Below are 24,647 nucleotides of genomic sequence, written 5' to 3' on the forward strand. Positions count from 1 at the left end.
AACCCTGATGCAGATGGTCCGACTGTGGTTAGTGAGTGAGCAGGGTTTAGCAAAACGCATCGCACAAAACACCTTAAACCCTGCTGCTTAACCAAAAGCCTTAACCAGCAGGGTTTAAGGTGTCTTCTGAACAGGCCCAGTGGGTGGAAGAGACAGTGGATTTAACCCTATGTTAATTACGTTACCATGGCTTTGTACTTGAGAAAGCAAACATTGGTGGCAAGTTCTCTGAAAATGGGCCAGGTGCAGTTAATACCCTACCACTAGGGTGACCACATCCATCTCCAAAAAAAGGAAATGCATCAACAAAAATGTGCACACAATTGGTATATGCTAATTTATATGTATACCTGCAAATTTAGAAATAATTATTACAATTTAAATGTAAATAGAGTACATCTCACCATAGCATGGACAACTGTGACCCTACACAAAGAAGGATATATCACTTTGAAAGCAGTTTGAAAACAGTAGATGGAATGTGTCCTGGGCCCCAACAGTTGTCAATACCATTATAAACAGTTTCAAAACAGTAGTGTAGATCCTGACCATGTGACTTGTTTGCCTACCTGTTCAGTCTGCTGTCAAGGTGGCTAACTGTTGATGGACAATGGTTCTTTTGGCTCTTACCTTCAAAATGAAATTGGATTGGTAGCCCTTCACAAAGAGGACAGTCCTCTGGCAGCCTTTCAAAAAGAGGCCTGCCTCTGCAAAAGAGGATACAGAACCACCCTACCACTACCCCACACACACACCCAGTCTATGAACACTGATTGTCTCACTGACATTGTTCTTCAGCTACATGTTTACCCTAAAATAAAATTAAAAATTCACAGTAGCTTAAATAAGCAGTTTACTATGTTTCATTAAACAAAAGCAAAGTATTGCCGGTTAAAATTACATGCTAGTCAGGCTGGTTTACCCAGCCAGTGTCTGAACATGCTGGCACAGAAAACCATTGGGTTTTACTGACTTCCTCTTTGCATTCTTTATTTCCTTCAGTTTTCATATCAATTAGAGGTCAGTCTCATTTACCCAGCTACACTCACCATGTCTTATTGCTTAGCTAGACTAGGTAAATAGAGAGCACTTTGGCTATTGGGCAGCATAGAAATGTGATAACTAAATCAATATTCCATTCTTTAAAGCTAATTTAGAGGCAGACATTTTGCTTGTTTTACATTGCAACTGTTCCCTTTCAAAGCATTTCACACATTCCATTGGTATGGTTAAAACACATCCAAAAAGCTAGCCTTTGGGCCTGTCTCTACTTATCCTCATATCTCAGGTCTGTATCATTATTATTAATTTTTGAATGCCTCACCTGAATTCCTGGATGACATCCTAGCATGCCGGTCACTTCACTTGTGAAACACTACCTTGCATAAGATGGTAATTATGACGATGGTCTGAAAAGGCATGGAGAGGATTTAAAGTAAGGGTGGGGAACTTCAGGCCCGTGAGCGAAGACCAGCTGTCCTGGTCCCCCGTGTTATCCACTCCCTTTCCTGATCGTTGGTTAAATTTGGCCTTTGGGCTGAAAGAGGTTCCCCACTCCTGGTTTAAAGCCAGGGTTCCCAACCGTTTTGGGTTAGTACGCATATTTGGAATGCCGATAGCATTATGGGTGCTTTCACAAAATGGCTGCCATAGTGCGCATGGCCTGTCATAAAACACTCATTGCCCAGAAAGCAAACTGGTGAGACCAATGGAAATGTAACTGGCCCAGAAACATAAGTACAAGACGCAGGTGGCATCTGAGCTCCAAAACCTAATACAGACAGCACTGGAGGGCAGCCCTTCACATTGCAGCTTGCCATAGTATATAATCATCCCATGCTGATTTCTGCCTGCACTACCACATATTGAGACAGTTTTGTGCATGCCAACACCATATGCTGAACTCAGACTAAATTTACCACTGGCACACAACCACAACCACTCCATTCTGAGTAGATTTAGGGTGAGAGAATATGATCCCCTATTGAGAGTCAGTGTGGTGTAGTGGCTAAAGTGTTAGACTGGGAGCCAGGAGATCTGGGTTCTAGTCCTCACATGGCCATGGAAACCCACTGGGTGAGTCACAGACTGTCAGCCCAACCTACCTCACAGTGTTGTTGTTAGGATAAAATGGAGAGGAGGAGGGTTATGTACGTCACCTTGGGTTCCTTGGGCCGGGGGAAAAGGCGGGATATAAATGCAATAATAAATAAAAATAAAATAAATATATCAGATAATTTCTCCACAGCCTTGGAGGGGGGGCTGTACTTCAATGGTGGTTGCACCTGTGTTTAATCTCCGGCATGCCTTAAGTTAGAAAGATCAGATGGAAGGTGATGGGGAAGACTTCTGCTTGAGATCCCCCTGGAGAACTGCTGCCAGTCAAAGTAGGCAATACAGGGCTAAATAGACAAATGATATAGTCCAATGTGTGACCCAGCATCCCTTCCCTTGATCATATTGTTCTTTTCCTACACATACTTAATTGCCCATATGTGGCCCTGCGATCACTCCCACACATTCCTTGAATGCATGGGGGGGGGTCTGAATCCCCCCTTCTCCCTTGTCTACAGTGAGACTTAAAGCTACGAAATATCAGGCAGGGGATGTGCCTATGTACTATCACTATGCTTTGGTCAGAGGAAAGAATTACAGGAAGAGCTCAGGCACCGTCCAAGTGCCTTTTAGCAGCTGTGGGTGATTTGTGGCCCTCCAGAAGTTTTGGCCTACAACTCCCAGAGTCCCTTATCATTAGCCATGCTTGCTGGGGCTGATGGGATCCAACACATCTGGAAGGTACCAGGTGGTTTCCTCCTGCCTTAGATAGATGGATGGAACACTAACAGTCCAGAACTCCAACCAGAAGAACAAGCAGTAGGACAGCCCCCAAAACGGCAGAGTTGACTTACCACATTTTGAAGTAGGTGAAGTAATACATGTTACCATGAAAAACCCCACCCGACCCGACATGCACCCACACCTGAGACCATTAAGTCCAAAGTCTACAATTACTTACCTGCACCACAGCTGAGAAAAGGGAACAAAGTGTTTCAAAGTAAACATTTACACTAGAAAACTTATTTGCATTCTTTATTGCAGATCCTTTTAAGTACCTGCGAGGAAAGCAGCTTATAAAAATGAAATCTTGCTATTGGTTGCATAATGCCTTTTTTTGTACACCAATTAAAGGTATGGAAACCTGTTCTCTGCTGCAACCGACCTCACTAATTTTGCATTTATTAACTTGAACTGCCAAACTTGATTCCATATTTATAATCAGCATCAAAGATTAAATCCTATGAACAATAATTTGGGATTAAGTCCCGTTGAAGTCAGTGGGACTTTTTTTCTGAGGAAATGTAGAAGACTAGAATCCACACTTGATAAAACAGCTCTTTTGAAATCCTGAGACTGTGGTTGCACACTTCCTTCAGAGGAAGCTCCTGAGTGGTGGACAGAGATGAGTGTGCCACCCATGACACATGGGTAGAAAAATGTTTTGTGCTGCTCTTGCTTATGCCCAAGCAAAATGTGAGCCTATACTATTGTTTACTCAAAAGGAAGTTATAAAAAGCCTTATTCACGGTGGTTAAAGCCATGGTTTAAGGTGTCTTCTGAACACAGCTCAGCTTTCTGGCTTAACCACCATGGTTAAAGCCATGGTTTAAGGGGTCTTCTGAACACAATCTGGCTTTCTGTCTTAACCACCTTGCTTAAAGCCATGGTTTAAGGTGTCTTCTGAACAGGGCCATAGTAACTCCCCTCTCCATGTCATAGACTTTCTCAAATTGTCCTTGCATATTTGATTCTGGGGAAAAACAACACTTTTAAGCAGTGCATGGGAAGGGGGAGGAGGAAAAGGATATTAAGATGATGATAATGGGGTGAAGAGAGAACTATGTATGCCATCCTGCCTTGAGGTCTCTAGAAACAGGAAATGGAGAGAAAGCAAAAAAGGCTGCAATCCTATATCGGCTTATCCAAGTCAAGCATCAAGGGTAGGCGTGATTGAGCACCTGCCAAGGGCCCACACCTCAGCAGGAGCCCACTGACAGCATCCTCCAGGAGCTGCTCCTCTTCACCAACTTGTCCCCCTGCCTCTCACTCTGGCCCAGACAACAGTGGTGGTGGTGAGGAGACACCACTGCCTGCTTGCTCACTTGGCTCTCTGGCTGTCAAGCAAGCAAGTAGAAGCAATGATGAGAAAGACAATGAGAATAAACAGCAGCAACAGCTAGTGACAACGGGGGATGAGTAGGAAACCTCACAGAGGGAGGGGGCCCATTGAGGGTGTCTTGCCCAAGGACCCTAAAAAATCGGGAGCCTGTACTGTGCTTACGTGAGAGTAGGTCTCTCCCTTTCACACTGTCACTAATAACCATGCATGTTTTGGCAAAGACCAGCTGATACTACAATTACGTACATGTTTCCTTAGAAGTGCCATAGAGTTAGCTGGGTGGAGACGTTACTTCCACCCAGCTAAGTGGGCATCGGAGTGCAGCCTGATGGGGGAAAGCAATTGATAACTTTTGGGAACTGAGAGCGAGTCATCACGCACTGTGGCCGTAGCTAGACCTAAGGTTTATCCCAGGATTGTCCTGGTGTCAAACCTGTTCATCTAAGTGCCGCACAGGGCATCCAGCACTCAGGCAGGGACTTTATTAGAATGTAAGCCTATGCGGCAGGGTCTTGCTATTTATTGTTTTACTCTGTACAGCACCATGTACATTGATGGTGCTATATAAATAATAATAATAATAGGGACGAACCCGGGATGATCCTACGGCCAAAGTTTCCCTGTGAGCTCATTCCTCTCCGCCCGTTCCCCACCCCCGCAAACCTGTGTGTGTGTGTGTGTGTGTGTGTGTGTGTAAATATATACCTCTGCTAATTCCGGATTACCCTTCACTTCATGCGTCTGATGAAGTGGATTCTCTAGCCCACCCCAGCTCATGCCATCATACGTCCATTAGTATTTAAAGTGCCACGAAACTTTTCAGATATTTGTCGTTGGGGTTTTTTAGAGGGAGGGAGGGAGGGAGAGGCGCGGGCGGAGGCACTCCGCGCAAGGGCAAGCTGGCGGACGTCAAGCGCCCTCCTTTGCCGCCTTCGCCCGCCGCCACTCCCGCCCACCCTGCGCTTTCCTGTTGACTCACTGGAGCCCCAAGATACGTCCACCCATTCCTGGCCGCCGCTTTCCCTCCCGTCACATGATTAACAGCTGGGCTCTCTCTCGGCTCTAGAGTTTCGCAGCTGGGGCGGGGAGGGAGGAGACCTCTGGGGGAGGAGCGGCTGGCAAAAGAGGGGAGGGGGGAGGTATAAAACGGAGGCGGAGCGGCGCTTCCCCCACTACTGCCCCGTCGGACCGTGTGGCTCGGTTTTTTTCCACCCTCAGGAGAAGAGAGTTCGAAGGTAAACGGAGTAAGAAACGGGAGGGTCTTGCTGTGGTGGTGGGGATGGATTGATGTAGGAAGGATTGTATGTGTGTGTAGATTTAGGGGCCTTCTATAGTCTTCGGGGGGGGGCTCGTTCTGTATTTCTCCCTCCCTCCTTCCCCCCCCGCCCTTGCCACACTTTAAGCTGTAAAATCTGGCTTTGGCTAATAAGAAACGGGGTGGGAGGAGGAGTGGGAGGCAGCGGAGAGGGGTAAAAAAAGGAGAGTTTACCGATTCTAAACGGAGCGTGAAGTGTTCCAAAAAGCCAGCGCGTTTTTATACTATACATCTGTTTTTCAAGGAAAGGTGTGGCTGGCTTGGGCTACATGCCACGCCGTTAAAAAAAAAAAGAAAAGAAAAAAGAAAAAAGTTTCTTTTCCCGGTTTCCATTTCTCTCCCCGCCGCAAATTTCCCAGCATGTAGGGCTGGTCTGCTGGAGAAGGATATGTACTACTTCAAGTTGTTGCCAGGACTCACTTCGTGTATCTTATGTGTGGGTGGGGTGGGTGGGGAGAATGCGGGAGCCCGAAAGCTGTATGAGTAGTTCTGGAATGGTCAAGTTGGGAGTCCTTGGCTGGTCTGTATGTGTCCTGTTTGGCCTGCGGCCTGAAGCCAGCCTTGTACTTCCTTCTAGCAATCTATTTCGGACGCATGTTTTTGAGAGGGCTTTCACTCCCTTGAGGAAATTCTGCCCCCTTTACTGGAATCCCCCCCTTCTTTCTTCCCCCGCCCCCAGGCCATCTCCTCCAAGTTTCCTGTTTCCTTTTTCCAGCCTCCATTGTATTAATAACGCCTCCCTCAGCTTTCTGTAACCCTCCTTCCTCCTAGTGATGATCGCTTGATGTAACACGTCTCTTTTTTCCTATTCCTCCCCCCCCCCTTCCCCTACAGGGATAAATATCCAAAATGGGTGTTGAAGGCGGCATGAAATGTGTGAAGTTCCTGGTTTTTTTCTTCAACTTCATATTCTGGGTAAGTTAACTGTAGGGGCCTTGGCACCTGGAATAGCGCGGAACAGGGTTTACTTCTCAATTACGCCTGTCTCAGAAAGTCTCTGGGACATGTTTGTACAAAATGTGTTAGGCAGCTGCTGGCATTGCTATTTTGGTGGAGAAGTTTAATAATTGGCTCTTAGGCTGCTGTTTTAAACTCTAGTTGTCACTATGTTTTTTGATGGCTTGACTGTACGTGTTGCATATATGTCTTAAGTTGCATATATGTCTGAATGCTTCTATAAGCATTACCAAGATTTCCCAAGTTGTCCCAGTAGTGTCCCTTGCTGAGTTTAGCTGGCTTCCTTGCCTGCATTACATTTCTGTAGGACTTTTTGTATGCGCACCTCTATATCATCATGTTTTAAACCTCTCAAGCCAGTAATTGTCATGGCTTTCCCCTGGAGAATCCTGAGAATTGAGATCCGAGGAAGAGCCAGACTTAAATCCTAAAGAGATTACAAAAACAGAACTATAGTTCCATGACAGCCAAATAATTCACAAACTGGTTAAGTAAATTTAAACACATCGTCCTTCTCTGGGATGATTTGGGATTCTGAGGGGCTGTAGCTCAACCAAAGAGCCCCTGCTTTGTCCTCAGAAGGTCTCAGGCTTGATCCTGGCATCTTCAGGTAGGGCAGGAGGAACTCCTGCCTCAAACTCTGGAGAGTCACTCCCAGTCAGTGTCAATAGTACTGGACTAAAAGATCAACGATCAAGAAATTCCCTATGTTCCTATGATAAATGAAACAGGTGTTCGTGTTCATGGAGAAGTCAGTGTAATCTTTGTACCTGAAAATTCAGGGTTGCTGATTTTTCCACCTTGGTGGTTCAATAAGAAGGCAATAACGTGGTTTGCACAAGTGGAAGAGAGCAGGCAACTATCTACCTCACCCACCACTTCTACTCAGCAACCCATGATTGGTTCCTCTGTAGATTGCTGAATATGTTGTCTGAACCCAGAATGCTGGGTCGTCCAAGGGCTAAGCAACCCACTGGTTTGTTGTTGGGTCTATTTGGCAGCCACTGACCTATTTTCAATCCAGTATAAAACCAGCCACTTTGCATAGAAATGGCACACAGAGTTTGGGGAAGTGGGAAGATCAGCTCACAAACAGTTCTGATGCCTTATTTGGAACTTGGGCAATAAGGTTGCCAAACGTAACCACCTGGAGAACTAAAGAGCTCTGGATCTCTGTTTATTCCTGCTGGGTTAGCAGTTCAATCTTACCTACTCTTATAGCTGGGGTGGTAAAGCCTCTGCTTGTATCACAGCAGCTGTCAGGACTTTCTCTGTGAGGCAAGTAGGGCAGGTGGTTCACTATAACTGCACATGGTGTGAAGCTGTTTTTTAATGATGGAGCCAAGCAGATGGGATTCTTTTGCAGTAGCCTTGGACCCACTCCTGTGTTCTGTGAAGTATGAGATTAGGCTCTTAATACACTTCTAACAACCCTGCTGAGTCACACATGTTAAGGGAAGAGCATTTTCCTTTCTCTTGTGCAACAGGAATATGTTTGGCTTTCTGTTCCCACCAACTAGTGCTCACTCCCAACAAATCCTGTATTGCACAAAGGATGTGTCAAGGAGAGAGAGAGAGAGCATATGCATACAAACACAAGATGCGGGAGACCTCACTAAATATTCTAGGAAATCATTTTATATTTTAGAGGCAGGATGAAGTCTTGATTGGATATCAAGGATGTAAAGTATAATTTTAGAATGATGCCTTGAGATGTATTCAATATGTCAGGAAAGATAATCTCCCTTAAATTTGCTAAGTTTTTTTAACCTAGCAAATACCCCAAAGAAGTGAACTAGCAAAAGGTATTATATGTGATAGTTTGCACTATTCAGCTAGAGTGCTAAAAGAATTGGGATTCTTACAAATGTACACACTTTCATTGAGAAACCAACATCTTAAGAATATCAGCTTTGAATGTTTGGAATTAAAATTGTACAAACAAGACCGGTTACCTATTGTTAGTCCCCAGTTCCACTAGGAAAGCTAGATGGGTTGAGGACTCATCTATTTTCACGTGGGTACTTGGTGTGATCATACTGTGATATTTAAGAAGGAAATGACTGAAATTGCGGTTTTGCCTCACTATCTCTTCTTTAGAAGCAATGGAACATCACTGTGAAGGAGGAAATGACTGCATTTCCTTGGGGGCACCTCCTTGTGTGGGGCTGTTTATGCATTTTCTCAGTATCTCTCATATCTGGTCTAACTGCTGCTGTGCCTTAGATTTCCAAACACTCTCATAAGAAGCACCCTGCATGAGTTTTACATAAATGTTGCTTCCGTTCAATTCCAGAGGTGTAGCCAAATTAGCAATTTTAGCAAAAAGGAGTCCTGGGCCACCTTAAATACTCACAAATGTATTGTGGCATAAGCTTCTGTGGCTTAGAGCCCTCTCAGATTTATAAGCGTTGTCAGGGCCAGCCCAACAATTAGGCAGAGTGATACACCTGCCCCAGGCAGCAGCTGCCCAGGTTGAGAGTGGTGGCAACATGTTGGAGAACAATCAGTGTGCCTTTTGCCCCCTAAGCTAGCTTGCTGCCCTCAGGGATGGTGGAGGGTGCTGTCCCATCAACACCATGTCGAAATAAGATTGTACTCCTATTCCAGTTGGTTTCTGTATGCGGAATTGGGGGAAGGGATCCATCTTGTCCTTCATTTTGGGCAGCAAAATGTTGATCCTTAGTTGGTATGTGAGGAGGAGGAGGAGGAGGGAGAAATGGTGCACATGTGGTAGAAGGTTGCTGGAGAAGAATTCCTTGACATCAAACTTGCAGTCAGTCTCAATAGACACTGTTGGAAGTGGCCATCTCACTTTTCTTCCCCCTCATACATGCATGTAAGATTATGTGACAGCTAAGGATAACTCTTGATGCACTGGGCAAATTAGGCTTCAGCTCATGTAAACTTTTGCCACAATGAATGTGTTGGTTCTTCCCATTCCCACTGCCAATGTGGGGAACGGAGAAAAAAAAATGACTGGGCATGGTTTCTAAAAATGGTCCCAAATACTTCATGATATAAAAATGGTGCAAAAGTTGGTATCTGGCACAGACAGGATGAGGTGTGGAAATGTGTGCTGAGAATATGGCTGCATACAGAACTTGGCTTCAGCTGTTTTGGGGTGGGGGAGATGTATCAGCTACTCGTGAGAACTACCCAGAGTGCTGAGCTGCCCTTCCCTTTTCCTCTTCCTGTGCTTTGGGAAATGTGTTCTCAGAAAACATAGTGTAAGCCAGCTGCTATTTGGCAGGGTAGTGGAATGATTTGCTCAAATGTACTCAGCAGGCAGATGTTGCTTGCATCTGATGAAAGGACAGCAAAAGAACAAAGATATTAGCTGTCAGAAAGTGTGCAATTCTCACTTTCAGTGATTGTTCCAGCTTCAAAAACAATTCCAAGCTAGAGCACTGTGTCCAGACAGCATCTTCCCTCCACAATATGAATAATGGGTGACCTGGGAAAGCATGTCACAGAAGAGATGTCAAATACTGTACATGATTAGTGTGATCCTTGTTGGTTTTGTTAACAGTTGCAGTATGATTACATTGGTCTGTTTGCACTAGCAGGTGGAATGGGACTTGGCATAGTCCCCATGGGGTTACACAGAACAACCAGTTGCAAATAGGAAGAAAACAAGGCGGGGGGATTGTTTGTGTGGAAGTAGTGTAAATATATTGGGTTGAATCCGATCTCATACTAGCAGAAGTCCACTTAAGCAACAGGATTTTTTCATTCTCTTCCCCCATCCCAGCTACAGTCCTTCATATCGTTTGAAAATCTAGTTCAGAGGGTTTCCTTGCTTTCCGAAGCAGATTTTGAGGGCATGTGAGGAGTTGTGTGGGGGAGGAGGAATTCCCCCCTCCTGGTTCCACTGACAGAAGTAGTTTTGCCAGCAGAACAACACCATTGGATCCAAGGCAACCTCCCCCACCAAAAAGTAGTTAAAGCTATTCAATCAATGTACTCTACTCACCCCTGTTGTTATGGAGCAAATATGAAAACTTCACCCTTGATCTAGACCACAGGGAGGCAATTTGTGGTCCTCTAGATGTTTTGGACTACAACTCCCATCAGCTCTAGTCATCATAGTTAATAGTGTGGGATGATGAGAATATCCAAGATATCTGGAAACCTGTAAGGTGCCTACCCTGATCAAGACACTGGATCCTTGCCTTTAGGAAGGAAAATGGTAATGGCATTGTGATTGAAAGATGCCTGCAAAACAAACTGTGTTGCCAACTAGCCATTTCTGTTGCCTACTAGCCTTCCATTGCAGGGTTTTTGTCTGCTTCACTGAGCCTCCCTGCATAGTTACAGGCATTCTCGTAAACTATTAAAGAAGGGATGGAGGAACTGGTTGTACAAGGCAGAAGTGAATCGGGCTATTGTGAGTAATGATGCTGAAAGGAAGTTTAACACTTCCTTTTTGTGTGCCTTTTCTGCACCCCTTCTACCCACCTACATCTGATCTGTGGAGTCCCATCTTACCCTTGTATTGCGCCAATGGAGATATCTGCTACACATGTCACCAAAGTTCTCACCTGGAAGAGGAATGGGGTTAATGTATCTCTCTTGGTCTGTCTCCTAAGGTTGGGCCTGGTTACCATGGGGAAGAACTGTATGCCATTTGGAAATAGGGTGGCTTTCTTTACCTTGGTGGGTCCACCCTGCTGTGATAGGGCAAAGTAAACACCTGTTCCAGGAAGCACATCACCACCTATTTGGGAACTGGGTGGTGACACAAGTTAGAAAGGGAGGTAGTTTCTATGCTCTGGAGATCTAGGCTGAAAAAGAAATCCTTTTCTTTTCCCTACATCGATAGCTTAGCTGCACCAATCCTGATTTTACATATGCTCCAATGGTCCTTGTTTATCAGAGTTGGTCCTGATCGTATTTCTTCTTAGTAAATAACTATTCAAAACTTGTCCCTGTTTTTGCCTTTAAAAACTATTTCCTATAGTCGTCAGTCATCAACTTTATCTTTTGTGTGAAAAAAAAAAGGTCTCTTGTAACTTCTAGACTAGGTGGATGCAACTTGATTCTAGTGGACATACATGAATTCCAACATGCCCATGTAGTATGTAACCTGTTATTTTACATATTGCAGCTGGGCTTTGTTTTGAACTGTTAATTATGGTAGCCTTTTATCAACCATGTTCTGTTAGTATATCTTTAATCCAAAGATCAGGCAATCTTTTAAAATTATGTGACCAGACCCAGTCTGTGGCTTGAGTACATAATGCCTCTGTGCTTCTTTTCTTCCGTCTATTCCACGTCCTCCTCTCCTGATATTTAATGTTTCTGGCTGTGCTTGAGTTGTGATTCTATGACGTGCAACCAGATCCTTTGTGAGATTAAACAAGTTTGTTTGTTTTTAAGGAAAGGAAACGAATGGTCAGCTTACTCATACCTGGCTTCAAAAGTCACCCAAAGGCAGGCAACAGCAGTGTAAAAGGTTACATCAAGTGGGATGAAGAGGCTTTTTTAAGGCAGGTTCAAGCGATCACAGAGGAAGAATAAGTCACAAGGCTAATTTTCCTCCCTGTGCATGCAAATTCCAAGCTGCATAATTACCCTTGCCAGGCTCAGGTTATCGTGATGTCCAAACCTGGTGAGGGTGGTTGGCTGGAGTGGTTTATAAACCACCTTGAAACCCTAGAATGAGCCATGTATTTCAAGGTGATTTCTAAACTGCCCTAGCCACCCTCGCTGGACATCATGATAATGCGAGCCCTCTGAGGGCGACTATGCTAATTAGGTGGCTCAGAACCAGGATGTGCAGGGAAAGAAGATAAGTAACTGTGGCTTATTCACCCAAAGTGATCCACACAACGCAATAATCCACACTCAAGGTTGAGTATGGGTTGTCGTTGAACCGTGGGTGGATTTTGAAACATGGGTTGTGTTGTGTGATCACAGGCATGCTAGTAACCCAACAAAAAACATTAGGTTCTCTTGGTGGGTTGTTCATAATTAACAAACTATGGTTTGTTATTGCTGAGTTCACACAGCACAACAATCCACATTTCAGTGACAACCCACACTCAACCCATATGCAACCTGGAGTGTGGATTGTCATGTTGTGTGAACCAAGCCAGTTGTCTAAGAGTGTGTCAATTAGGGAATGATCTGGAGTGATCCATGGTATAACCTAAGGACACACATTTCTTTTTATCTGTGTATGATAGGAGTGTATGCACTTGATTGTATTAGAACTATAGGAGCTCATTAATTCTCTCTACCCTTTTTGGTAAATGGTACTCCTTAATACTTGTCAGCTTTTTGCAGGGTGTGTGGGATTGCATATGTTTTGTTGCCACCTTTGTGTAGCTGTTGTTGATAGCTCCCAAAATGATCAATGTCTATAATAAGTAGGAAATATTCTGTATAAAATTTGTTGATACTAAGAAAGACTTCTCTGATCAGTCCTGCCTTCAGTTTAAAAAAAAGTCAGCAAAGAGCAACTGTAGGTAGTCTTTTAAACTTTAAGAGGGTCTGTTTTTGAGAAATAATATTAGATCTGTACTAAAAAAAATGGGATGGTGTGTATGTTAATGAGTAGGCATTAAGTGAGCTGTTTTCCAACTTCATGTTCAATTAAACTATGACTGGTACCCATGATTATACTGTGGTTTCAGTCCTTGATGACTTCCTTATTTTGTCCCAACTGATATAGTAAACATTGTCCCCAATTTCATTTGTCCAGTTTAACAGGTGGCTAACCTAGGTTTGCTACTTAACACAGCTCACTTCAAGAAAACAGTTCTGATGTGCCTCATATTTCAAAGTTAGAAACAAAAAAAAATGTTACTTGTGTAAATTAAAATTTCCCTCTTTTTCTCTCTATTGTGAAAGATGGAACACCCAGATCTGGCTCTAGGAAACTCTGCAGTTGGCAAACCCATGTTTGCTTGACAGAGTAGTTTGAGCAGAAGAGCACCACATTTCAAGAAGCTATGCATCCCCTACGGACATAAGAGCCATAAGATGCCCAAATGGCTGTTAATATTCTAGGATATATGTTTATATTGGATGGGATATATCTTCTGGGTCTGCAGAGGCTCCTGTTGGCCAGCTGCTAGATGTTTCAAATATATCCCCCTTTCTGTGCTACTGTTCTGAGGCTGAGGTACAAGTAATTGGCTGCTGGATAATTGCAAGGTTCACCTTTCTCTAACCTTTAGAATTGCTTGCTAGGACTACTACAAAGATAGATACGACCAGAAGTACCAATATAGTGCAGCATAGAGCTTGACATTCAAGTATATAGGACCAGTCCAGGCCTAAACATAAGGGATTGGTTGAGGGCTGCCACACCTGAGAGAAAGAGGATTTCCTCTCGGTAATCTCCAAGGTCCTGTCCAACTCCTACGATTCTAATCATTGCGAAACTGATGTTTTTTGTTTCCCTCCTTTGCAGCTCTGTGGCATTGCGCTGATTGCCTTGGGGGTATTTGTACAGATTGAGCTCAAGAAGACACTGATGGTGACCAGTCCTTCCTCCGCTTCAGGCGCCCCCATCGTCATCCTGGTTGTGGGCGTTATAGTCTTCTTCATCTCTTTCTTCGGTTGCTGTGGAGCAATGAAAGAGAACTATTGCATGGTCACAACGGTGAGGAAGTGACGAAGGATGGAGGGGAGCTGTGGGATGGGCATTGGCATAGCAGGGTGGAAGTGGGTTTTTATTTTTATTTGAGGGACTGATGGAACTTCGGAATATTGCATCCATCCCAGGCATCTGAGCTGTGGATCTAATTCCTGATCTCCCTCTCTTGGAGCTTGGGAAATAGATAGACACCAGTAGGTTGTGCTGCATAGGTTATACTTTGCGCTGTTGAAGATCTAGCCCTGCACACTCAATCCTCAAACTCAACTTGGGCTGATGCTGCTTGGTGCGTTCTTCTCCTGAGTTATGGCCGTAAGCAGTATGGCAATGCTCTTGCTGTTGAGGGAAGCATTATTTATTTATTTATTTAATACCGCCCCACAGTCGAAGCTCTCTGGGCGGTTCACAAAAGTTAAAACAGTAAACATTAAAAAGTATACAAAATTTAAAAACCATCAGAAACATAAAAACAAGAGTATCCATTTAAAAAACAAAAGTTCTGGGGTCCATTAAAAAACAAGCTTCGCGTTGTTAAATGCTGTTAAATGCCTGGGAGAAAAGAAAATTCTTGACCTGGTGCCTGAAAGATAACAATGTTGGCGCCAGGCGAGCCTCATCAGGGAGATCATTCCACAGTCGGGGGGCCATCACTGAAAAGGCCCTCTCCCTTGTTGCCATCCTCTGAGCTTCCCTCGGAGGAGGCCCTTAGATGTTAAGTGCAGCATACAGGTAGGTTCATGTTGGGAGAGGCGTTCCATCAGGTATTGCGGTCCCAAGCCATGTAGGGCTTTATAGGTCAAAACCAGCACCTTGAATTGGGATCGGAAACGTATAGGCAGCCAATGCAAGCAGGCCAGAATTGGTGTTATATGCTCAAACTTCCCTGTTCCAGCTATCAATCTGGCCGCCGCATTCTGCACAAGCTGCAGCTTCCGAACTGTCTTCAAAGGCTGCCCCATGTAGAGGGCATTGCAGTAATCTAATTTGGAGGTTACCAGAGTATGGACAACTGAAGCTAGGTTATCCCTGTCCAGATAGGGGCATAGCTGGGCCACTAACCAGAGTTGGTAAAAAGCACTCCGTGCCACCGGGGCCACCTGATCCTCGAGTGACAGAGATGGTTCTAGGAGCATTGGCATGGAGAGGATACTATGGGTGGGAGGTCTAGCCCTATGCAGAGCCTCTTAGAATGTTTTAGTCTATGGAGAAGTTTGGCAGTGCACAGTGCGTGCTGTTCTCTGTAGCAAGGAGGCTGTGAGTATGGTGGTTATTATTATTATTTATTTATATAGCACCATCAATGTACATGGTGCTGTACAGATAACACAGTAAATAACACCACTCCCACAGTGGTGGTGGGAGAATTAAGATGCTCAGGGTTCAGTGGCGCCTGTGAATTCCATAGACGAGATCTTTGATTTTGAGTTCTCTGGAAATATTGAGTAGTTAGGCCAAGGCTGTGCATACTCTTGACTCTTCTTAAATCCTAGGTGTTTGCCAAAGAAAAGTAAATTTGAGAAATCTCTATATGTATTGATTGCATGTACTCCTTGTTATCTCATGGGGAGGATCAAGGAGCTATGTAGGGCATTGATGTTCTGATGTCTGGGAATCCTAATCACACCCCTCCTCTTCTGGGATTTTCCTCCACGTTGCTTCTACATTCTAGCCTATCACCACAGCTGTAAGGACTAGAAACTTGCTTTTTTCAACAACAACAAAAACCCAGCAACCCAGCTGCCTAGAAGCTGAGGATTTAACGTCCATTATTCTACATGCAAGCAGGATAACACAGAGTGCAAGATACTGAAATGCAGTCATGCCCTAATTTATAGTTCTATCTGGTATGGGGAGAGAATAATATAGCTCTTACATGGGCAAAGTCTGTTCTGCCCCAGAGCATGTTCGAGCTTCTGACTAGGACTTCTGTCTCCTCCCCCTCCATAATAGGAACCTCCTCCAGGATTGCCATTCCTTTGCTGCAAGGAACAATAGTTAAAGAACAGCAGAGTTAAATCAATAGCTCTTATCTGCTGACAGTTAAATTAATAAGCACACAATTCACCAATGGCAACTTGAGCACTGTTAAGTTAAACCTGATGGGGCTGATTGAGAACAGCACATAGTGCATGATGCGTTGTGGCTATGGAGAAACTTTAGTTGGCTGCCAAATAGCTATGGTCCTTGATACCCTCAATGCCATAAATGCAGAGGGGCCCCACTGATATCAATCCACCTCTCTCGCAGGATGTGTGAGTGTCCCAGCAGAAACGGGGAGCTGGTATAGGCTGTGGATGAGTATTTGAAGGGCAACAGCACTGCAAGGGATATGGAGCCCAAGGAATTATATTATCTGCCATTGGGAGATACGGATGGATCTCATAACATGAGGATTACAGGAAAGAGGGGAAACTGTAAGATGAGAGCACTGAAAGAATTGTGGGGAAGTACAAGGCTGGGATGCAGAGGGAATGAATGATTCATCCTCCCACCCTGAATATTAGATGTTGGGATTGGGTAATGATTGGCTTCATTGTACAGACCTGGGAGTCTTTGCGTAACGATGGATGCTGCGCTCTCTGACTGGGTAGACTGTGATAGGAAATTAGACTTAAGTTACTAAGGCAAAGTGCTTTCCTGTACAGGGTAGGGCTGTTTTTTGAGTGGGCACAGCCTTTTGTCTCAGGATGTGGGCTTTATATGGGCCTGGGTAGAAGTAGATCCTCTTTTCCTTAACTGTGCAGTGAAATATAGGCTCAAATGAGCATTCTTAGGCATTTGAAAATGTTGTTTCCTCCTATAGTTTGCTGTCCTCCTAACACTGATCTTCCTGGTGGAAATTGCAGCTGCCATTGCTGGCTACATCTATAAGGACAAGGTAAGGGAGAGATCTCTGGATGTTCTGCTGCTGTTGCCTTCAGACTCTTGCTGAAACTCCGTACAAAGGATCAGGTCAAAGTACCTATATAGATAAAAACCTTTCATTGGATTGATGCCGAGGTTGTTGGTAATCTTTAGAGGATACATCCAAAAGTTACCCTTGTTACCCACAAAGGGGGTGGTCTTCCTCCAGGCTGTGTAATTATTCATGTTGGGTCCTAGCTAAACCTTATGAGGCTTTAACACCCTCTTCACCTGTTCCTTTTCCCAGATCAAATCAGTGATTGATGAAGAGATCAGGGCAGAAATGCAGCAATATGGAAATGATACAACTATCACCAACCTTTTGGATGACATGCAGAAGAATGTGAGTGCTGCTTTCTAAACCTAATTATGGGGAAGGTAATGGTGGTAATAGCCAGGCAGATGCTTATGGAAACCCATAGCGAAAACATGAAGGTAACATTCTGATTTGTCCCTTTGCATCCACTACAAAGCTGTAAAACTTTTCTTATGTGACTTCACCTAGAGAGCAATTATACAGCTCTTCATGTTGCTAAAATGAGTATATTACTTGGTTTGCACAATCACCGCAGCCGCCTGTCTGCAAAATGAGAACAATAGCTTGCCTTATAGGATACTTGGGGATGAGTATGTTAGGGAAACATTATTTCTTTCAGTTGGGAATCTAGCAATTAATTAAAAATCCTAGAAAATGCTAACTTCTCTCTTCTCTCATAACCTTCCCCATCCCAACTATAGAATTCATGCTGTGGAGCCACTAGCTATAAGGACTGGTTTAATGTGACAAAGTTTTCCTCCGGAAAAGTACCTGAATCATGCTGCAAGTCTAACAGCACTACTTGCACCACGAACCCATCTGCAGCCACTGGCGTCTACACACAGGTTTGTATTGGGGAGTGGTCGAAAAGGAGGGCTTTCTTCTAGCATATGTAGCTTGAGACTTGTAATGGATCCTGCAAGACACTGTTCCTATCTTCATTCCCTGCAGGGCTGTGCGACAAAAGTAGAGACATGGTTGAGGAAGCACATCATAATTGTGGCTGCAGTGGCATTGGGCATTGCCTTCTTTGAGGTACCAAGAATTTTGTGTGTGTGTACACGTACATCTCCACCATTATGTTATGCTGGGCAAACTTTGTTTTGGTCTGTGTGTGTGTGTGTTCTATGCTTTACAAAAAATGATTCTTGTACCCTGAAAACCTGGATTCTTCAACTGGCAGGCAAATGCTTTGTGTTAAATATTCCATCATTCTACTTTCAGTAGTTCATGGGGAGGTGTAAAGAATAGCAATAGGGATCAGAAAAACAGCTATAAAGCTGGAAACAAAAAACCAGCAAGGGACCGTTGTACTGGTTGTTCCCAATGTGTTTCAATGTGGGTCTTTATCAAAGGAACTACAGAATGTGAAATATTAAAATATGTTCCCAATGCGTTTCGACATGGGTTTTTATCAAGGGAACTGCAGAATGTGAAATATTAAAGCATGGTAAATTATATATAAAATATACATTAAAACATTTAATGTGTATTAAATGTTTAACATTTCCAAAACTATTTTGAATTAACTGATTACAACATTTACCAAACTGTCCTAAAAGTGATGTTAAAATTTCTCTGTGTGTTCAATACCTGAGAAATAGCATGTATTTAAAAAACAGAACATTTAAAATGCAAATTTGCATACCTTCAACAAAAACTCTGGATACCATAAATTTAAAAACACCAAATATTTTTAAGCCAACCGACATATTTTAATCAGTTCATGATAGTTTTGGAAATATATGTATTAAATGTTTCAAGATATGTTTTATATATAATTTATAATTTATCATGTTTTTAATATTTCACAACATTCTCCTTGATAAAGACCCACATTGAAACGCATTGGGAACAACCAGTACAACTGTCTCTTGTTTGTTTTTGGAGGAGCAAAGAGCCATACAGGACTCTGAAACTCTGCTTGGCTCCCCACTGCTGGCTCCTGAGATTTCACCGAGCATTGCCCACATGCTTCCAAGTCTTTGTTTACAAGCTGAAGCCTTAAAGATGGTCTTCCCCCACCCCCTCCCTCTGATTACATCTGCATGTAGTGTTCGCATTGGGAGCTGCAATGGGAAAGTAAAAAAAAAATGTTTGTGTTGTACATGTTATAGTCTGCATCAGGAATAGGGAATATGTGGTGCTTCAAATGTTGCTGGACTGCAACACCCCATCATTCCTTACCGTTGGCCATGATGACTAGAGCTTATAGGAGTATCGAAGGGCCACACATCCCCCCCACCCCACCCTGGTCTGCATGTTTCAGCCAAAATCAGCAGTGTGTGAGTGGGCAAAGCAGCAAATTGTGATCTGTGCAGGCACAAATGTCCTCCTTGCACTGAAATTGAACCTGATTCAGTTCACTACAGATCTAGTATTTTTGACTATCTGCTAAAATATTCTACAACTTCTTGAACTCTGTGCGTGCGTGCGTACACGCGCGTGTACATTTGCCCTAGCTTAGAATGTTCCTTGGGATCTGAGTTGTTACTATGAAACATAGAAATGTGTTAGCTCCCTGAAGCAACTGACATGCATTGGAGAGAGATGCCAGTGCTCCTATTGCAACAGTGACAGGCTGTGCAGCTGGTTAAGCAGTCTAGTGCAGACCTGGGAGCACAGGAACCGTCCTGGCAAACATTAGCTACTTTTTCTCACAGGGCACGTCTGCAATGAGGAAATGAATCTAGTCTTGTGGACACCACAGCTGGCTCCTGTCCAATGAGTAGATTAGAAGGGACCATTACAAGCTTGTGCAGATTGGACTGGGGGGCGGGGGAATCATGTCACTTGCCTGGGCAAGCTATAACCTGACTTAGAAGCCCAGGGGTACGTCGGTCTGCCTTTACCTCTGGTATTCTGTATTTCTTGTTGATCAAACCTGAGGTGTTGTTTGAAATGGAAGTAGTTAAGCACATAAAGTTGAGGACCTTTTGAGTTTTGCAAATGGATATGAATAACATGTATAAAAACATTTTGAAAGGAAATGATACAGATTTGTAGAAAACTAAAGCTTCACCTATAATCTACTGGTTTACGTTTCAAGACAAGTTTACAGCAGGGGATATTGTGTTGGACTTGTATCCAATGCTCATACCTAGTAGCAGCAATAAACAATATGCTACTAAACTTGCATACATGTAGTGGAGCTTTCTGAATTAATAGCTGGACTCTTCGGTTCTTCAGGAGCTCAAGTGTTATTGGTGGTCTTCATCCCTCAATTGCTTGCCCATCTTGCCTCAAGTCTTAGAGATATCGGGTCAAGCAGAAAGGTTGGGAGGAGGCTCTTGTAGTCCTTACCGAATGTAGCGTTTGTGGGGCAGAAGAAAAGTGTATCTGACATTTCTGCTCTATCCTTAAAGTGTCTTTAGGTGCTAGGAGTATAGTTCTAGCACTCAAATACTTGTAGCTCAGCCTTCCACAGCCTGGTACCCTCCAGATAATTTAGACTGCAAGTCCCATCACCCCCAGCCAGGACTCAGGGAGCAATCCTATGTTCGCCCCAGGCAGGCTCGGGCCTTAGAGCCCAGAAACCATGCTGCCCACCCCTCCCCCTCGGAGCCAGCGTGGTTCTGGCTAGGTCTCTGTTGTCAAAAATGGGGAAAGGGGGTGTTCCCGGGGGGACTGGCGAGGAGACGGGGGCATTAGTAGTAAAACATTTCCTATGGCCCCCTCAGCCTCCCAAGTACCACTGCTAGATGGGCAATTTTGAAATGCAGGGCGATTGGAGAGCAGAGCTAAAGTCTGGAGGCTGCTATCTTCATAGGATTGCTCCCTGAGTGCAAAAACCTCATGGCCACTAGGATAAACACACATGGTTCCATGTATCACAGCCACTCCCCCTATAAAGGAAGATTGCAACTTCTGGAATAATTTAGTTTGGAAAAAGGAGAATAAGGGGAGACTTGAAACAGGTGTACAAAATTATGCATGGTGTGAAGAATGTGGTTAGGGAGATATTTTTCTCCCTCTCTCAAAATACTAGAACCCGGTGTCCTACCATGTAGCTGATTGGTGGGAGATCCAGGACAGATAAAAGGAAATACTTCTTCCTTCTTCACACAGCACATAGTTAAACTATGGAATTCGCTACCACAAGACATAGTAATGTCCACCAATTTGGATAGTATTAAAAAGGGGTTAGATAAATTCCTGAAGGTGAACAGAGTGCTGGACTAGATGGACCCTTGGTCTGATCCATCATGGCTCTTCTTTTGTTTATATGGTTGTTGAGCACTCTTAAAAGTTTGCCTCCTTCAAAGTGTGGTGGGCATAAAACCTCCAATAAAACAAGTGATAGTGCAGAATACCTTTAACATGGAGTGTTGGTTCTGAAAAGCTAGTTTAAATGGTGCCTATTCAAAGTGCTGAAGTGGTTGTACAAAGCCAAAACTGTTAACCATAACACTTTTAGTTGAGGGGGAGCCATTAAAGTTGTGAGTACACTTTGACACTAAAGCACTAAAAGAATTCCCAATACATTTTTGGAATAGCTTCCCTTTTTGTCTTTCCAAGTTACTATTACTGTCACTATACCCTCTTAGTGAGGATGAAACTGTCTCCTTTTTGTGACAAATGTTGTTCACTTGGATGCATGGTACAAGTAGGAATCCCAGGCAGCAACTTCTTTTTTTATTGGTCTTTCACAAACTTTAGCTAAGGGAAACGTGGTACATTCTAATAATTCAGAAAGCGGTATAAGAAAGATCTATCTGGTGTACGCACACATTTTGTCTCCCACTGTCTTCAATCAAACAAAATATTGTAGCGTTTGAAATGCTGCAAAAATGTGTGAATAGATGATAATGGGGTGAATTTGCAAACCACTAGCAGTAAAAGCCTCTATCACACCACTTATTCCTTTTCACCATTTCATAGTCTGGATGCCAACAGTGCTTTGGGGGCTGGTAAGACAAGTAACTAAGCAAAAATTATTTGAAGTGGCGCATCTAAAAGCTGAAAGGGTAGGAGAAATAATTGCAAGGCTAGCCTGGTGCCCATATCCAAATTATTTACATTACAGGGTCACTTTATAAGTGAAGCATTTCTGTATTTGCAAAGAAAACCTTGTATCTCACATTATTTTCTGTCAATGGTTTTTTTTTTCCAGCTCCTGGGCATCATATTTGCCTGCTGCCTCATGAAAGGAATCCGGAGTGGCTACGAGGTTATGTAGCCACCTCTCTTCCTGTACATCTGGTTTCTGCTATGGCAATTGCAAAACTCTGGAAGATTTGCCTTCACTTCTGGGGGTGCACCTGACCATCACATGCCAATGGAACAGGGCTGGGTGGATGTTTCTTCTTCTGTTGCATTTCTTAAAAATATATGCTGCCCTCAAAGGATTCACATGTTGCCTTATCTCTCTTGCCTCATCTCTCTAATGGGAAGGTTGAGCCCTTTCCCCACACCTCCTTCTCTACTCCTGGTCATCCTTGAAACTTGTATTGTCCTTCATGTCATACTTTTGCCGCCTAGTGGGCATCTGAAGATATGCAGCTATTGTATTCCAACAGATGTTCTTAGACTCCTAATAGGTGAGAGCAGGCTCCCTTGAACTCTTGCTTCCCCTCAAATTCACACTTCCTTAAAGACTTCTAGGCTGCAGCCTTTCTCTTGACACCACATTCCTAGAAAGTAGGCTGCTCTATTCTTTTAGGATGCTCCTCTTTTCCCTTGGAAAGGCAGGCTCTTGAGTCAAGCAGGCACTGTTGTTTTGGAGGCCATAAGATGGGAAATTATGAGGTTTGATTTTTTTTTTTAAGCCAGTAAATCACTATTTGTAAAATAAAAGAATTAGTTTCTCCCACGTGTTCTGACTGGTTTGTGTGGTACGGAAGTCTTGGTTTTGTGTTTGCATTGTCCAATCTTGGGTACTATTGTATGCTGCTCTGGACTCATCCTTCTGTCTCAACTGTAGAGTTGATGAGCAGAGGCAAACTGATGGGAATGAGCCTCTTTATACAATACTGGAGCAGTGTGTGATCCAGCCAGATGGAAGTAGCTCCTACGTTGCTCCAGAAACATGAGTCTCCAGTATTATGCTCTTGAAACTGATGGGGACTACAATAAGAGTTAAGAGTTCTTTCAAGAACACATCTTTCTGAAACTTGTTTGACTTTCCCTTCATTGAAAAGCATAAACAGCACTAACTGTAGACTGGCATCAGAGCTAGGCAACTCAGTGGCCACCAGATGCTTTGGATTACAATGGCCATAATCTCTGGCCATTGATCATGCTGGCTAATGGGAGTTGTAGTCCAAAACATCTCCAGGTCAATTCTGACTTATATTGTCCTCTCCTCCTGTCTCACCTGCTTTTTAGCTTTCAATTGGGCTTTAGTCTTTAGCAATAGCTAGTGGAATACCTTTGTTGACTTTTTTAGGAGCTATCACCATGTGTAAAAGATTATAGAGGCAGCTGGACAACCATCTGTCAGGAATGCTTTAGGGTGAATTCCTGCATTGACCAGGGGGTTGGACTCAATGGCCTTGTAGGCCCCTTCCAACTCTGCTATTCTATGATTGCCATGCATCTAATTTCTACTCAGGACTGTTGGAGAGTGGGGGTGGACTTCCTCTTAATTTACACTGCAGTTGTAGCTTCTCTACCCTCTTCCCTAAACATCTCAGTTACGCCAACATATTGCCATTGTGAACTTTAACTGAGTCTGCGAAACTTGGCTGGGCTCTGCAGTGTTGCAGTCTGTAATGAGGAACTTCTGTGTAGCTGAAACCCCCCTGTGGCGAGGTCACAGGAAAAGCAACTCAACTGTAACTGTCTTGGAGAACACAGCAAGATTTTCTTGCTTACCAGCCTTGCATATAACGTCCCTCTTTTTTTATTTTGCCCTTGCCATGATTCTTCAAGCAATGCAGGAGGCAAACCGCTTCTGGCATTTTCATGTGACTAATAAACCATGCCTTCCTTTCGGTGTGATCTGATGCTAAACACAGTAGTACATTTGTGCTAGGATTGTGAAGGCTTTTTAAGACTTATTCTCCCTCTCTGGAGTTTATAAATGAGTGCCCACATCCCTGAATGGAGTTTCCTAGCCAGAAAACCAATTCTGCACTTCAGGAGATAACCTTGTCATGGTCTTGAGCCAATGAAAGGCAGAAGGTGCAGGCTGCATTTTCTCCAATTCCATGCCTTGCACAGCACTGCTTGGCCTTATGAAGACACACCCACCTCTGACCCAATACTATATTTGAGAGAGGTGCAGGGGCTTGAACTTGGCTGAAAAAGTGCTCCTATTTCTGGGTATGCAAGGGGCATGCTCTGATGGATGCTGCACATGCTTAGGATCTTAATTTTCTCATATCCAAGCAGGCTACAGTTGTATCTTCATTTGCGTGTGTTAGGCTACTAAATGAATATGTCCTTTCCCCAGTAAAAGCTCTGGCTGTCTTTTTATCCTCTTTATGACCAAAATATTGCCACGAAGTCCTAGTTCTCAAGCTATAGTTTGGGGAAATCCCTGAGGTCCTTTAGAAGCTTACTGGGATTTCCCTCAATGAGGAGGTCGGTAAAGGCAGACACACTTTCCTGAATCAACTTCCTATTCAACATGGTTGGTATTCCCCAGCATTGTGCAGATGCATGAAAATGGTGTGTGTGTGTGTATGTATGTATGTATATATAT

At 43.7% G+C, this 24,647-nt stretch overlaps 1 protein-coding gene across 1 annotated transcript; it reads left to right on the forward strand.

Annotated features, from left to right (window-relative positions):
* Positions 1–5,314: 5,314 nt before the first annotated feature.
* On the forward strand, positions 5,315–22,811 carry CD63 (CD63 molecule). Its single transcript, XM_063119935.1, has 8 exons — positions 5,315–5,412; positions 6,327–6,407; positions 13,873–14,064; positions 16,862–16,936; positions 17,210–17,305; positions 17,701–17,844; positions 17,951–18,034; positions 22,113–22,811. The coding sequence occupies exons 2-8, from the start codon at positions 6,342–6,344 to the stop codon at positions 22,176–22,178; spliced, it is 723 nt and encodes a 240-aa protein (XP_062976005.1). The 5' UTR covers positions 5,315–5,412; positions 6,327–6,341; the 3' UTR covers positions 22,179–22,811.
* Positions 22,812–24,647: the final 1,836 nt, after the last annotated feature.

This window comes from Elgaria multicarinata, chromosome 3 (assembly GCF_023053635.1).
Source record: "Elgaria multicarinata webbii isolate HBS135686 ecotype San Diego chromosome 3, rElgMul1.1.pri, whole genome shotgun sequence".
NCBI lineage: Eukaryota > Metazoa > Chordata > Lepidosauria > Squamata > Anguidae > Elgaria > Elgaria multicarinata.

Bases quoted from the DNA above. Each gene is read 5' to 3' on its own strand.
- CD63 (XM_063119935.1), top strand. From the start codon at position 6,342: ATGGGTGTTGAAGGCGGCATGAAATGTGTGAAGTTCCTGGTTTTTTTC. The intron at 16,937-17,209 runs GTAAGGGAGAGA...TCCTTTTCCCAG, and splicing joins GCTACATCTATAAGGACAAG to ATCAAATCAGTGATTGATGA. The intron at 18,035-22,112 runs GTACCAAGAATT...TTTTTTTTCCAG, and splicing joins TGGGCATTGCCTTCTTTGAG to CTCCTGGGCATCATATTTGC.